We start from the raw sequence: 13,663 nt of genomic DNA on the forward strand, positions 1-13,663 counted from the left end.
TTACTTGCATTCAACAAAGGTTTTATTGGACCATAAAAGAGTAATAACTCAAACTTTTTGCTAACAACACACCTTTCACAAACGTTTGAAAAACGTGTGGCCATTTCTTTCTAGTCGAGAAACTTTATAATCCTATTTAAATGTCCATAATGATGATAACAAAGTCTAGAATGGTATTTTCCTTTGATCATTAATCTATATTAAATGCTTTCAATTTTTAAAGTAGAATCTATGTGAGTTTAGTTTTATAATATCAATAACACTTCTAACATGGCCATAAATTTAAGAAACCTCTTTATTAATGTAATAGTGCAACTTTTTTCCTTGTAATTATCTTAGCAAATTACTAACTGAAAATCTTCATTTAGAAATAAAAAAAAAATTAATGATTGCTCCTCAATTTGACTTTTTAAATTTTTCTTCAAGCATCAGAATTCATTAGGATATTTTTAAGAGATATACCGAGAAATTTTAATATTAACAAATCACGAACAAACTATTAAAAGATCATGATTTCTCTCCAATTTTAAAAATTAAAAAATATTTTTTTAATATATTATTCAACTTTATTATTTATACTCAGTAATTTTTCAATTCATACCTTTACTTTCAAAATTCGTATCTTACATAATATTCAAATATATTCATCATTTTCATAAAGAGATATAATGAAAAGTATTAACAATTAAGCGGCTAAGAAACCTATTTTAATAATAAAAAGACGAGATCAATGAAAAATTTACAGAAAAGTAGAAGCAACTTAGTAAGTTAGAGACCGGATTCTCTATAAATATTGTTTAGAGAAAAAAAGAAGAGATGAACACTTTATTAATTATTTTGTAAAAAAATTATATTTTAATTTGTACATAGTCTACTTTTAGTTTATGAATTTATCTTTCAAGTTTATTGATATATTTATGCTGAAATTTGTCAAAAAAAAGCTGCTCTTGTATTACCATTATTAATTATTAATATGATATTTGTAGGTATTATTCTTTAATTATATTTGGAGTTTTACAATGCAATATAAAAATGAAAAAGAAATATTAGATATGAATACCTACGGTAACTTTGGTAAGGAAGGTATAGTCCTCTTCTTCAGTATTGCTGAGCGAGTGTTCGGTTGTGCTGAAAGTACTTCCAAAATCCAAAATCAAGTGTTTGGTAAGTCACGATCTTGGAAGAACCCTAGTCTCTACAAACAAACAGCATTCACTCATTTCTTCTGATGATGCTCCGAAGTATCGTGCAGTTTCAGTTTCGATGTACAATGCATTCAAATTCAAGTTCAATTAAGCTTTATTTCGAGGTCTAATTCTTCAATCATGTGGAATTCCTTCTGGAGATCAAGGGATCGTTTCTCCCTGGACCAACTCAGGTCATCACTCTATGTTGACTCATTTCATTTCGTTCAAATTTCCCCAAGTTATCACCATTGATTATTGATTACTGTTTTTTCTTTGTTTTCACTGTTAAGGTACTTAACCGATCAATTGACGAAGGTACAAATTATTAGTGAGGTTAATAAGGTAAGAATGTGATTAGCTCGTCTCTGCTGTCAACTTTCCTTGATATGTTCTTCATGGTTTTCCCAATTTTCTTAATTGTGCTATGTGTGGAAGGGTTTTGTAATTGAGGCACTGAGATCAATTGCGGAGTTGATAACATATGGTGACCAACATGACCCGAGTTATTTTGAGTGAGGTTCTTCGGTGCTCATGCTTTTTATTGGTATAATTTTTGTTTTGCCGGAAGTTTATTGTGTCCTAGCTTGTGACAGATTCTTCATGGAAAAGCAAGTCATGGGTGAATTTATACGTGTTCTGAAACTTACCAGGACTGTGAGTGTTCCACTTCAGTTGCTGCAAACAGTGAGCATTATGGTCCAGAACCTAAAAAGTGAACATGCTATATGTTAGTTGAAAACCAAATTGAATTTAGACTTTCGTTAGTTTCTCAATGAGGTGTACAAATGTTGCGGGTTAACTAATTTCTTTGGGTGTTTTTTGGCAGACTATATGTTCAGTAATGAATATATAAATTACCTGATAACTTATCCGTTTGACTTTCGAAATGAAGAGCTGCTGTCGTACTACATATCCTTTTTAAGGTTCGTTCTGACCTCTAAGTTATTTTATTTATTGAACTGGTGATTGGTGGTTGATGATTGCACTCATAGAATCTGTTTTGTGGTGGCAATATATATTTGCTTTTGTTCACTTCTCATCTCCTTTCTATAATATTTCTTATCAGTTTTCTGTTACATGTCTTTTGGTTATTGAAGGGCAATAAGTGGAAAATTGAACAAGAATACAGTTTCACTGCTTGTGAAGACTCATGGTGTAAGTTTGATGTTCTCTTTCTTATTCTAATGTTTTTGAATATAGTCCTTAAGGTATTTTTAAAGGTTGTCTGTAAAACCATTGGTTAGTGGGCCTGATGTTCTTGACATTGGGATTGCAAATATAGTAGTGGGGTTTTCTAGGCGTTTGCTCTCCAATGTTGATTTTATAAGGTGGATAAATAATACTGCTTTTGTACTTTGAACAGAAATTCATTAAAATTTCTTGATTAGGAGAAAGATAAGAAGGAAGAGAGGCTTAAATACAGTAAAAATCCGTTGTATATTCCAAGTGGATGACTTGGACAGGGAAGCCTGTCGGAGAGTTGTTCATCTTTATTGATCAAATATTATGAGATCATTAATGTTTTTCTCATATTCATACTTTGATCATTTGTATGTAGTTATTCTTTTAACTTTTAAGTATAGTTTTTGTTGTTCTTTTGGCAGTGGAGGATGTTATTCTGCTTTTAGTTTTGGGCTATCCAAATGTGTTCACTGTATCTTCTATGTGTTTAGGACGAAGTAGTTTCATTTCCACTTTATGTAGAGGCCATACGCTTTGCTTTTCATGAGGAGAGCATGGTTCGCACTGCAGTACGTGCTATAACTCTTAATGTCTACCATGGTGAGATTTTATTATTTTACATAAGCCCTCTTCCGTAATTCTTTTTCTCCCTATCGTTATCTCCAGGAAAACATGAACTCAATTTTTATGCTGACAAAAATTATAATTTTCTAATGAACAATTTTCAGTTGGAGATGACTCTGTCAATAGATATATAACTAGCACTCCTCACAAAGATTACTTCGCAAACCTGGTTTCATTCTTTAGGAAGCAGAGCTTGGATTTTAATAAACTGCTTTCTGATACACAGCTGTAAGCAATTTGTTTTCTCTTTTGTTTGAACTATACATTAATATGCCCTTGCACCCTGAAAAGGCAATTGTGGTTCCTGAATCTGAGACAGAAATCCGGGCCCAGATTCAATGTCGGCAATTATTGCTGCTACAGATGAAATTGAGGATAATCTGTACTACTTCAGTGATGTTGTCTCTGCTGGAATTCCTGATGTTGGGAGACTCATTACTGATAGCATTATGATGGTTTTGATATTCCCATTACTTCTTCCTTCCCTAAGGGTCATGCCCAATAATGTATGAAACTTCACTTTATGGCCTTGTCAGTTTTTTTTAATATACTTTTGTCCTTGTTTCAAGGGTCTTAAAAAGTTCCGGACAGATTTTGATTCTTATTGTGCAACATATCATTGTTTGATATACATTATTGTAGGACATGCAAGATGGTGCTGCCCCTTCTCTATACTTACTTTGTTGCATCCTGAGGATTGTAAAAATCAAAGATTTGGCAAACACCATTGCTGGTTCTCTTTTTTATCCCTCAGAGGCCTTTACAAAGAGTTCTCAGGGTAATTTCAATTGCTTCATATCTGATCATGATTTCACATCTGAATGCCAAGGGTTAGATAGTGATAATCTCACAAAGTGGGATACAAGACACACAATGTTTAATATTCCATATTCTTTTAGTTCTTCAGGTTTTCATTCAGATGGTGTTCTAGTGCAAAATGATTGTACCAGTTCAAATTTGTCTTTAAGGTAAAAGCCCCATTTTTTGTTACATAGCTTGTGTTTTTTCTTTCTACATGTAATAAGTTAGATATATTAGTTTCTTTTTGTATTTCTGTCAGTCATCAGAATTGGAAACATTAATCAATATGTCATGCCAGCTTAAACTAAAAGTTATTCAAGCGAAATATGTAATACTGTTTGCTATCCAAAAAAGAAAAGAAAATGACAGTCCTTGGCTCCTTGTGTACATCCTTTCGATGCTATCTCAGAATTGAAAATGTTTCATAAAATATTTGGTAGTATTGGAGTAAAATTATGTTTTATCATTTTATTATTAAAAAACAAAAACCGAAGTATCAGAATGTTATGATGTTGCTCTGATAGCATTTTAGAATAAAGAGAAACTGTATTATTTTTGAGAATCAAAAGCCACAGTTCAAGAGAGTGAAGTCAGCTATGTATAGCTGATCTGGAGAGACTAGCAGAATGTAACTGTCTAAGAAGAATATCTGTAAGTTAGTTACAGAGTATAGCTGTCAATAACTTAACTGAAAAGGAAAGGTATATTTACAATAGTAGTAAAACTATGCTCAAATAGGTAGTAACTTGGTGTTTGTGTAGGCTTGAATTGATATTTTTGATGTCTTATAATAGTGTTTTTGTGTTTGTTCTACTTTAACTTGAGAGTTAAACTTTGTTTACAGGAAGTCTTTTGCATGTTTTTCCTAATGACTTTTATGATTGATGTAGGGAGGTTCTGCTTGCTTATGTAACAAAAGGAAGTGATGTCCTAGTTTTGGGTTCTTTGAGTGTGCTTGCTATTCTGCTGCAAACTAAAGGTTGTCTCATTGAATTTTTGTGTGTCCTACTGTTGCACTGTTTTCTGTTTACGTAGTATTTATTGTTCTGTAGAACTTGATGAATCAATGCTAGATGGGCTTGGAATTCTTCCACAACGAAAACAACATAAAAAATTGTTATTGGTAAGCTGTATTCTTCCATTTTTGATCCTTTTCATTTTATGAATATTTGATGGTGTGCTTTTGTACATAGTTTTGGGGATGGGTTCTTGTGAAACCATTTGTTTCAACTACAACACCAACTTGATATTTATACAATGAATATAATAAATAGACCATTTTTTAATTGCAACAATATTTTCTTTATACATTGAACCTAGAAATTTATACTAAATGCACAAAAAACAGTATACGTTTCAAGCACTTTCCTTCAAGTTGGATCATACACAAGTCACATGTGCTAGGCTTTTTATAGAGATAACTTATTATAGGAGAAAAACCGTGAAGCTCATCAATTCATTTCTGGTGAATTGGCTTTGCATTTTTGGTGCAGCAAGCTTTAGTTGGAGAGAGTTCTGGCGAAGAACAACTTTTTTCATCCAAAAGTAATAGGGATGGCATTGGTACTGATATCAATGTCTATCATATAAAGATCAAGGTTTTTACTTCCATCTCTTCAACAGCAATTGTTGATTTATTTAATATTAACAACTAATATCTATTTAGATTTTGGAATCTATGTTGCTTGAAGGTTGACTTTCTTAAGTTTACCATGTTTTACAGGAGCAATATGGAGTATCTTTTCTGCCTTCTGATGTGGGAATAAGTCCTCGTATACATAGATTTCAAGTAAATTTTTGTATATAGTGGAGTCTTGTTGATATGCTATTTTTTTGTTATAGTTTCACTATACCTCTTGAAAGTCCATGATTGCATTGCAGTTAGCAGGCTTGTCTTTTCATTTAAAATAATGGAACCATAACTGTTAGGCTCAATGGTGGGAAAACAAGGTCAGTTGATTATTGTTGTAGTTTTTGTGTGTCTTCAGAAAAGCAAAAGTTCCACACTGCCTAGTTCTGATGGCAGTCCAAATAGGCAATTGGATAATAGGCCCATTATTTGGAGAGTGTATGTGAGGAGGAATAGGAGGGTGAGAGAATGATGAGATGGCACCGGATTGTGTTGTGCACGAGATTTTCAGTTATATTGGAGAGGGTGAAGAGAGATAGGGTATCTTTTGGGTATTGGAAGTTTGCTATGGATAGAGAGCTAGAGCTAGGCTAAATGGAAAGAGGACACAATCTGATTTCTGTAATTTTCCTTCCGTTTTTCCATTTAATAATATTCAGATCTATTCTTTTCTATGTGAATTATCCTTTCTACTATAACTATATTATGGGTTTCCAACAATTTGGTCCGACTTGTCGGATTCAAACGGGGTGTGAATGCCACCTAAATCGAAGCAAATGGAAGCAAAAGTGAACATGCTGGAGGCTGATGTGGCCAGCTTTAAGTTGATGGTTGAAGCGATTCTAGCTAAAAGTGCGTTGATCATGGAGAAGCTAGACACCTTGGAGACTGCGGGAAATGCTGTACCTGCTGCAGTGTTGGCTACTCGCATAATTTCTCTTAAAGGGGATTAGGTTAAACAGTTGTTGGTCCATTGGCAAGGGAGACCAGCTGAAGGGGCCACTTGGGAAGAAGAGTTTTTCATTAGAAACCAATCTCCAGATTTCAGTCTTGAGGACAAGACTGATTCTCAAGAGAGCAGCATTGATAGCAGCCCAAACAGGCTTGGATAATAGGCCCATTATTTGGAGAGTGTATGAGAGGAGGAATAGGAGGGTGAGAGAATGGTGAGCTGGCACGGGAGTGTGTTGTGCACGAGATTTTCAGTTATATTGGGGAGGGTGAAGAGAGAGAGGGTATCTTTTGGGTATTGGAAGTTTGTTATGGATAGAGAGCTATTGCTCTCTGTTGGAGCTAGGCTCTGCGGACAGAATCTAATTTCTGTAGTTTTCCTTCCGTTTTTCCATTCAATAATACTAAGATTTATTCCTTTCTGTGTGAGTTGTCATTTCTACTATAACTATATTTTGGGTTTCCAACAAGTTCAATCTCTTTCAAGGGTTTATATAGCAACACACTTCTTATACCTTTAAAGTGTGTTGGAGGGCTCGTGCACAAGATGTTGAGGTGTAAAATTGAGCCTGTCGATTTCCCTCCTTGTGTGTTATAAGGAGGTCCATGTTCTTGGGATACTTGCCTCCCAAAGTTTCCTCCTTGTCTCATAGGAGCAGAGATATACCTTCTCCAGAACGTATTTCTTAATTTTAGGCAAGTAGAGGAAAGTGTATTGAGTTATTCTTCACAAACAATTTGTTATTCGAAATTTAGTTAGCAATACATTTTTCCACTATCTTCTTTGCCTAAACCCATAATTGTGTTATGAATATGTGTTCAATAGATCAAAACCAAAGCAGTTTATGAAACATTTTTATACTTTTTCGAAATTATTCTCTAAAAGTTTAATGTGAAAAACTTTTAGCCTATCATGTAAAACTGGAGTTACCAGACTTTTTACTGTTTACTCAGGATAAGTGGTTATTGTATATACGTTAGTGTGCAAATACATGCATACATTTATGTTTTTTGTGAAGTAATTTAGTTTGATAATTTTCATCGAACTTAATTTACCATGTAATAAGAATTATCCGTGGTAGAGTCTTAGCACAATGGAAATATTGTCTTATGACTTCAAGGTCCTGAATTCAAATCCTGGAAATAGTCTCTCCTTGGTGGAGTAAGGTTGTGTGTCTAAGGATCTAACCTTCCCGCACTACACTAAGTGGTAGCCTCATGTGCTGGATTTCCCTTCTATATTAGTGTGAATTTCAGAAGACTTCATACCAAATGTATGTGTTTGGGGTTAAAACTATTTCTTGTGTGGGCCTTAAAGGATGAAATGTCATTGGCATCATTTCCATTTTCTTCTTAGTAATACTTAAAAATCCATGTTTTGGTGCTGCAAGCATTGTCCAATACTCTATTCGCTAAATGCTTATTTGCAGTTTGTTATGGTTGATTTATTAATTATGAATCCTCTGTTTTTTCAGGTGATTGATGCATTAGTGAACCTCAGTTGTCGCACTAATATATCTGCAGAGATACTATGGGACGGTGGTTGGCTTTTGCGTCAGTTGCTTCCTTACAGTGTCTCAGAATTCAACAGGCGTCACCTTGAATTACTGAAAGTAAGAACAGATGAGGCTTTTCTAGCAACACCCTTGAGAACTGAATACATTCTCTTGTGATCATGTAGTGTTTACAAATGGAAGTGCACATGTTTGAAATGATTTTATTAATGCCAACCGAGAAGGTAGCTCTTCTCTAAAATACTATTGTCAGTCCTCAAAATTAGTGCTTATCCCCTCCCCCAGACTCTTCACCCTTCTTGTACCCTTCTCTCATTATGCCCTCTATAACCATGGCATGTCGCAAAATTTCAGTTACAGAAAATTCCAACACTATTCTCACCTCCTTCTAGAGTATATTTTCCATTTAGATGCCTCGGTAAAATCCAGGTCCAATAGTCATTCCTCATTTGAACCATTTACATCATTCAGTCAATGGTTTTTATCAGTATCAATTTAGTAGACATTTTAAGAAAGCTGAGTAATTGGAGATAAGATATCAGTACAAATATTTGCAGAAATAATAAATGTGTTGTTTGAAAGATTGTACTTTTTGGTAAATCATGCCTTGTTCATGAATAGTCACATTAGTAGGCTATGATTGATGAAATTAATGAATAGAATAGGTACCGAGAATGCAAAAGAGATGATCTAGTAGAAACAATCGTAATGGAATATGAAAATGGCTGTCTGTCCTACTAGTATCATCTGCACTATTTTGATCTCCTAATGCAATCATATCAATATTCTTTTCTATACAGGTTTCATACAAGAGTTATGCTTCTGCTCTTGTAGAGGAGGTTAGAGGTATTTGGTCCGACTTACTTATTTCTGTTCTCTGTGATGAATGGAGAAAGTGCAAAAGAGGTGAATTTTTCTACCACGTTGTTCTGCTTTTGATTGTGTGATGGTTGTACTTATGTTCTTGAACAATTTTTTTCCTACCTGTAGCAATGGAGTCATCATCTCCTCGGAAAGAACCAAATTGCATACTTTTGCTACCATGGAAGATTTCTTCAGGAGGTAAGCTTGTATCTGTTTCTATTTTTTCTTACGGAGGGAAGAGTGAGAAGCCCTTTAAGTGATCCCTATGATTCTTGTCACTGCAGGTCATATTCCAGAGGGATCATCTTTTGCTGCTGGTAAAAGAATGCATGAGTTGGTGAAGGTTTGTACCTCTTTTTCTATGCTCCCTCCCCCGACAGACTTTTTTATAAGTGCAGTGCGGCATAAAAATGTGAATTGGAGTTCTCAATTCTGTCTCTTCCTGGGTTGTGTTTTAATGTACCTTTATATATGAAGAGCTTTTTGTTGTCATTTTTTCCATTTAGGTATTTGTACTACTGCACCAACTTCAAATATTCACTCTTGGCAGAACTCTAACAGAGCAACCACTGATTTACCCTCCTGGTGATCTCCCTGCAAATTGCCGTGCCCAAGGTTCTGGGCTTGATGTGTCAGGCCCAAAGGCAGGAACTGAAGTCAGCCTTGGTCAGTGATCTGAACTGCAGTTTCTTCTACTCTCTACAATGGTTTTACTTAATTTGAGATTTATTCTTTGCTTTAGGATGAACAGAAGAACAAAAACGAAGAAGAGAATAAGGAGGTAAAAGGGGAGGGTAGAAAGAAAAGAATGAGGAGAAAAACATCTCAGTTGTAATCTCAGCTGCAAAGAATTTTCTGAGAACCCAATCCAAATACATTGCCAAACTGAATAGTCTAATCAATCAAAATGTAACAAGTACCAACTTTATACCAATTAATGAAAAGACAAGTGACAACAAAGAGAGAAAGCTGGTGTAGGCAGTCATGAGGGACTTGGAGAGACTGGTGTGCAGTGTTTGGTGTTTCATGCTTAGTCTCTGATTTTCTCTTTTTCTTTTCTTTGTTTAGTTTTTGAGGATACCTTATCCTGTTGTTTTATATCTCCTTGTCTTTCTTAATAAATTCTATTGTATCAAGTTAAACTAACATTGTCTTACTGGCTTGTTTTGAAGTGTCTAAAATTGACATTGGCCATGATGTGTGAAAGAATTTTCTCTCTTCTGTACTTCTGAATATGGGCATATCTGTAGGCTGTAGTGGTACAGTGCATATAGGAACTGATTGTGTTACAAAGTATTAGGTTGAAGGGATGATTTTGAAACTAAAGTGGAAAAATATATTGCAAGCCTTCATGTCATGATCACATATTAAAAGGGTTACTTAAACCACATATTTTTTGATTTCTGGCAATAAACCTGACAGCAGGCAGCTACTATGTAAATTCCACCTATTTGAAGATTGAAGAAAATGCTGGTCTCTTCTAAATAATAATTATCACTAATTACAATTTTCTTTAGTGTTTTTTTTTTCTTTTCTTGGTGGGTCTTTTTGATTGTATATGTATTTGGTGGTTTTCTTCTGTTAGTTTCTGTTACATGTTATTCCTTTGTGATCTATGGAGCTACATCAGGCTATTATCTTTAGTCTGCAATAAATTAATTTGTTAAAATTCTCTTATTCATTTACCATTTGCAGGCCATGCCGTGCCTTGTAGGATAGCTTTCGAGAGGGGAAAAGAGCTTCATGTTTACTTTCTAGCAATATCTTTAGGAATTTCTGGATGGCTTGTCGTTGCAGAAGAATTGCCACTGAAGAAGTCTCATGGAGTGGTTCGGGCCGTTGCCCCTTTGGCTGGGTGCAATGTATGTATACTTTTCTTCCTTTGAATCTTAGTCTTGAGTTAATTTCATTTGGTTTAAAACATTTCTTTTAAGTCTGACAATTATGAAGCAAAGTCATTTAAAAAAAATAGAATAAAAAAAATTCTTGGATAATTATTTTCAGCTTGGGATAAATGATTCTCAATTGATTGATGAATTACTGTTTTTAACTTCATTACCTATATTATAGACTGGTGTTTTAAACTTGAAATATTGTGTCAAAATTCTTTTTGTTTTCTTCGTTTTCTCAATTTATTCTGGTGGTGATGATACAAAGCCAAACCATGGATGTATTCTGAAAATTTATTATTATTTTTACCCTGATTATATAATAACCTTCTTATCAAAGTTGTCCACTTTTTGTATAGCCCAGGATTGAGGACAATCATGCGATGTGGTTACACTTGCGGATTCGGGCTTCTTCTTTACCCTTTATAGATCCTGTCCACTTCAAAGACTTTCGGAAAAAGAAAACAAGAGCTTCGGTAGATGGCAGATGGACATTGGCGTTCAAAGATGAGGAGACTTGCAAATCTGCTTTTCTCATGACCGTTGAGGAAATCAATTTTCTGAGTAATGAGGTTCATAGAAGACTAAAGCCTTTGCTCGACCTTGAAACTTCAATAGATTTACCAGGTTCGACTTTTTGTTCTCCAAAAGATTCTTATAGAACACATCCAAATTAATTTTGCCGCCCTTTTTGTATATGCGTCCAAAGAAATGTATCTTTTAGATTAGTTTTTGCTTGTGTCATTCTTTTGTATATTGTGACAAATGTAAATCCGAGGGAACCTCGTATAGAAAGTTATTCCTACTTGGTAATTTCTTGTTTGGAGATGGAATTTTTTTTTTTCTTCGCCAATTATTCCATCTTGCGATGCGCAGTGGGTTAAAACTGATTATTGGAATATTTCTTTGCTGTTATTCTTTCTTTTGGTCGTGTTTGTTTTTGGCTATTCTAAAGCATTTTAAAAAGTTTTGTCCCATATTGCTTGGGTTAATCCACTTATATATATATACTAATGTGTTTGAAAAGAGTCTAAACAAGCAACAATTTGTTGTAGGCTCATGCATGAGATAAGGTTATACTTCTTTTTTTGTAACCTCCCTGATTCCTTTTATAAGTCTTAATTTATTTATTACAAAAATAAATTACTAAATAACTTTACTATATGTAATTTAATTATTTGCTCAAGTAGTTTTATTATTTTAATTACTTTTATCTTTGCTATCTTATAGTATATTTACTGTTTTAGTTTTAATTGGGTATGCATTTGAATAGTCAAAAGCCAAAAGCTTCAAAAAATTAATGCCTTTTACTTATTATTTCTTAAATTTTATAAATTACTCTATTATAAGTATTCTTGAAAAAAAAATTAATTGTATCATAACCGATATTTTATCATTTAGAATAGAAGTTGTGCAGAGAATATAAGAGAAATTGTAGGTTACACTTTTTCACTACAAGTTATAAGATTAGTTATAAGATTGGGTTGAAAAGAAGAATAAGTAAAAGAAGATAACCTCCGCTAAAATAATAACCATTTAATATATCAACTCAAGCAATTTTTTCTCAAATTTATCCAATTTTTATGTCACATTATCCATAATAACAACCATTCCATAAATTTCCTTAATCTATTGGGAACCATATCTTCGAACCCTGTCATCAATCCATTCTCTCATGTCTCCCAACACAAGGTTGGCAGACTCATCAGGCTCGCCCTGGATCAAGGAATGATACATCCCATCATAGAGCTTCAACGTCTTATCCTCACTCGAAGCCTTCTCGTAAAGCAGCTTGGACGACGAAGGGCACGTAACGCCGTCAGCAGTTCCGTGAGCGGTGAAAAACGGTGCCGTCACTTTGGAGAAATTATCCTGTACATACTGCGTCACTCTCAGAAGCTCTCGCATGGTTCCCACCCTAGGTGGGCCCGTGTACCTCCTCGGGTTCGACGCTATAACCTTCAATTTCTCAGGATCCCTAATCGCCTTTCCCACCATCTTGTTATCAGGCATCGCTGCCCACGTGTCAGCCAAACCGAACAACAGACCGTACATGAACAAATGCACCTTGCTCGGTTTCATATCCTCAGGAATAACAAATAGCGGCGCCGAGAAAATCAGGCCCGTCCACGTCCCCGGATCTGATTGGAAGTACATCAGGAGAGTCGCCAAACCCCCCATTGACTCGCCAAAGAGGAATGCGGGGAGGGTTTTGTACGGCTCGCTGCGGCGTACGTCGAGGAAGAAGGAGAGGGACGTGGCAGCGACGGTCTCCATGTCGCCGAGGTAGCAGCGGAGGCCTTCGGAGCGGCCGTGGCCGAGGAGGTCGGCGGCGAAGACGGCGTAGCCCCAGTTAGCGAAGCTGATACATATTTTCTGGAAGAGCCAGCCGGTGTCGGAGCCGTAACCGTGGGTCATAAAGACGGTGGCTTTGATGGGTTGGTGGAGAGGGAGGAAGGATTGCGTAAAGATTTTGGCATTGGGGGTTTGGAAATGGGACTTGGTGTTGCGGACGCCTTGGGAGGTGTAGTATTCCTCTTCGGGCATGTGGCCCCAGAAGTTTGGGGGAACCTCCGATGATGGTTCCGGTGCCATTGTTGTGTGTAGCTGTGTGGAATGTGAGTTGAAAGAAATAGAAAGAGGGAGAGAAGTGTGGTAGGTTAGTTGGGTTGGTGAGTGGGACCCAGGGAGTGGGTGAACCAACCAACCCCACCACTACAAGAAACTTATAAGTTCCAATGGACACTTGGTTGGTCACCATGTCAATGTCCCATGCCTTTCCTTTCATGGTCACTATTACTTTTGGGCAATCAATTCACCAATTTTAAACTAAAAAATCAATAGTCATGTTTGTTAATATTTTGAAAAAATATCAAAAAGAGAAAACACTGAAAATAAAGAATAGATATGAAAATAGAAGAGAAAAACATTATTAATTTCCATTTGAAATAATGAGAAAAAAATACTGCAAAAATTCATATATAATATTTATATACATAATCAATTATAAACATGGCCAAT

At 35.3% G+C, this 13,663-nt stretch overlaps 2 protein-coding genes across 10 annotated transcripts; one reads left to right on the forward strand and one right to left on the reverse strand.

Moving 5' to 3' along the window:
• Positions 1 to 1,073: 1,073 nt before the first annotated feature.
• On the forward strand, positions 1,074 to 11,455 carry LOC108322724 (protein TRANSPARENT TESTA 9). 9 transcript variants are annotated; one of them, XM_017554930.2, is made up of 22 exons: positions 1,074 to 1,378; positions 1,478 to 1,529; positions 1,623 to 1,699; positions 1,781 to 1,914; positions 2,014 to 2,110; positions 2,285 to 2,342; positions 2,861 to 2,969; positions 3,098 to 3,221; positions 3,313 to 3,499; positions 3,636 to 3,771; positions 3,901 to 3,961; positions 4,685 to 4,773; positions 4,847 to 4,917; positions 5,288 to 5,392; positions 5,518 to 5,583; positions 7,851 to 7,988; positions 8,690 to 8,795; positions 8,880 to 8,951; positions 9,038 to 9,096; positions 9,260 to 9,419; positions 10,449 to 10,615; positions 11,002 to 11,455. In XM_017554930.2, the coding sequence occupies exons 1-22, from the start codon at positions 1,326 to 1,328 to the stop codon at positions 11,317 to 11,319; spliced, it is 2,439 nt and encodes an 812-aa protein (XP_017410419.1). In that variant the 5' UTR covers positions 1,074 to 1,325; the 3' UTR covers positions 11,320 to 11,455. The 9 variants fall into 9 exon arrangements, with proteins under 9 accessions (XP_017410419.1, XP_017410420.1, XP_052723483.1 ...); XM_017554931.2 differs by having other exon boundaries at positions 4,868 to 4,917; XM_052867523.1 differs by having other exon boundaries at positions 1,781 to 1,899.
• A 708-nt stretch (positions 11,456 to 12,163) lies between these two features.
• LOC108322700 (caffeoylshikimate esterase) lies at positions 12,164 to 13,335 on the reverse strand. Its single transcript, XM_017554879.2, has one exon. The coding sequence runs from the start codon at positions 13,235 to 13,237 to the stop codon at positions 12,272 to 12,274; it is 966 nt and encodes a 321-aa protein (XP_017410368.1). The 5' UTR covers positions 13,238 to 13,335; the 3' UTR covers positions 12,164 to 12,271.
• Positions 13,336 to 13,663: the final 328 nt, after the last annotated feature.

The sequence above is a fragment of the Vigna angularis genome, chromosome 1 (assembly GCF_016808095.1).
Source record: "Vigna angularis cultivar LongXiaoDou No.4 chromosome 1, ASM1680809v1, whole genome shotgun sequence".
NCBI lineage: Eukaryota > Viridiplantae > Streptophyta > Magnoliopsida > Fabales > Fabaceae > Vigna > Vigna angularis.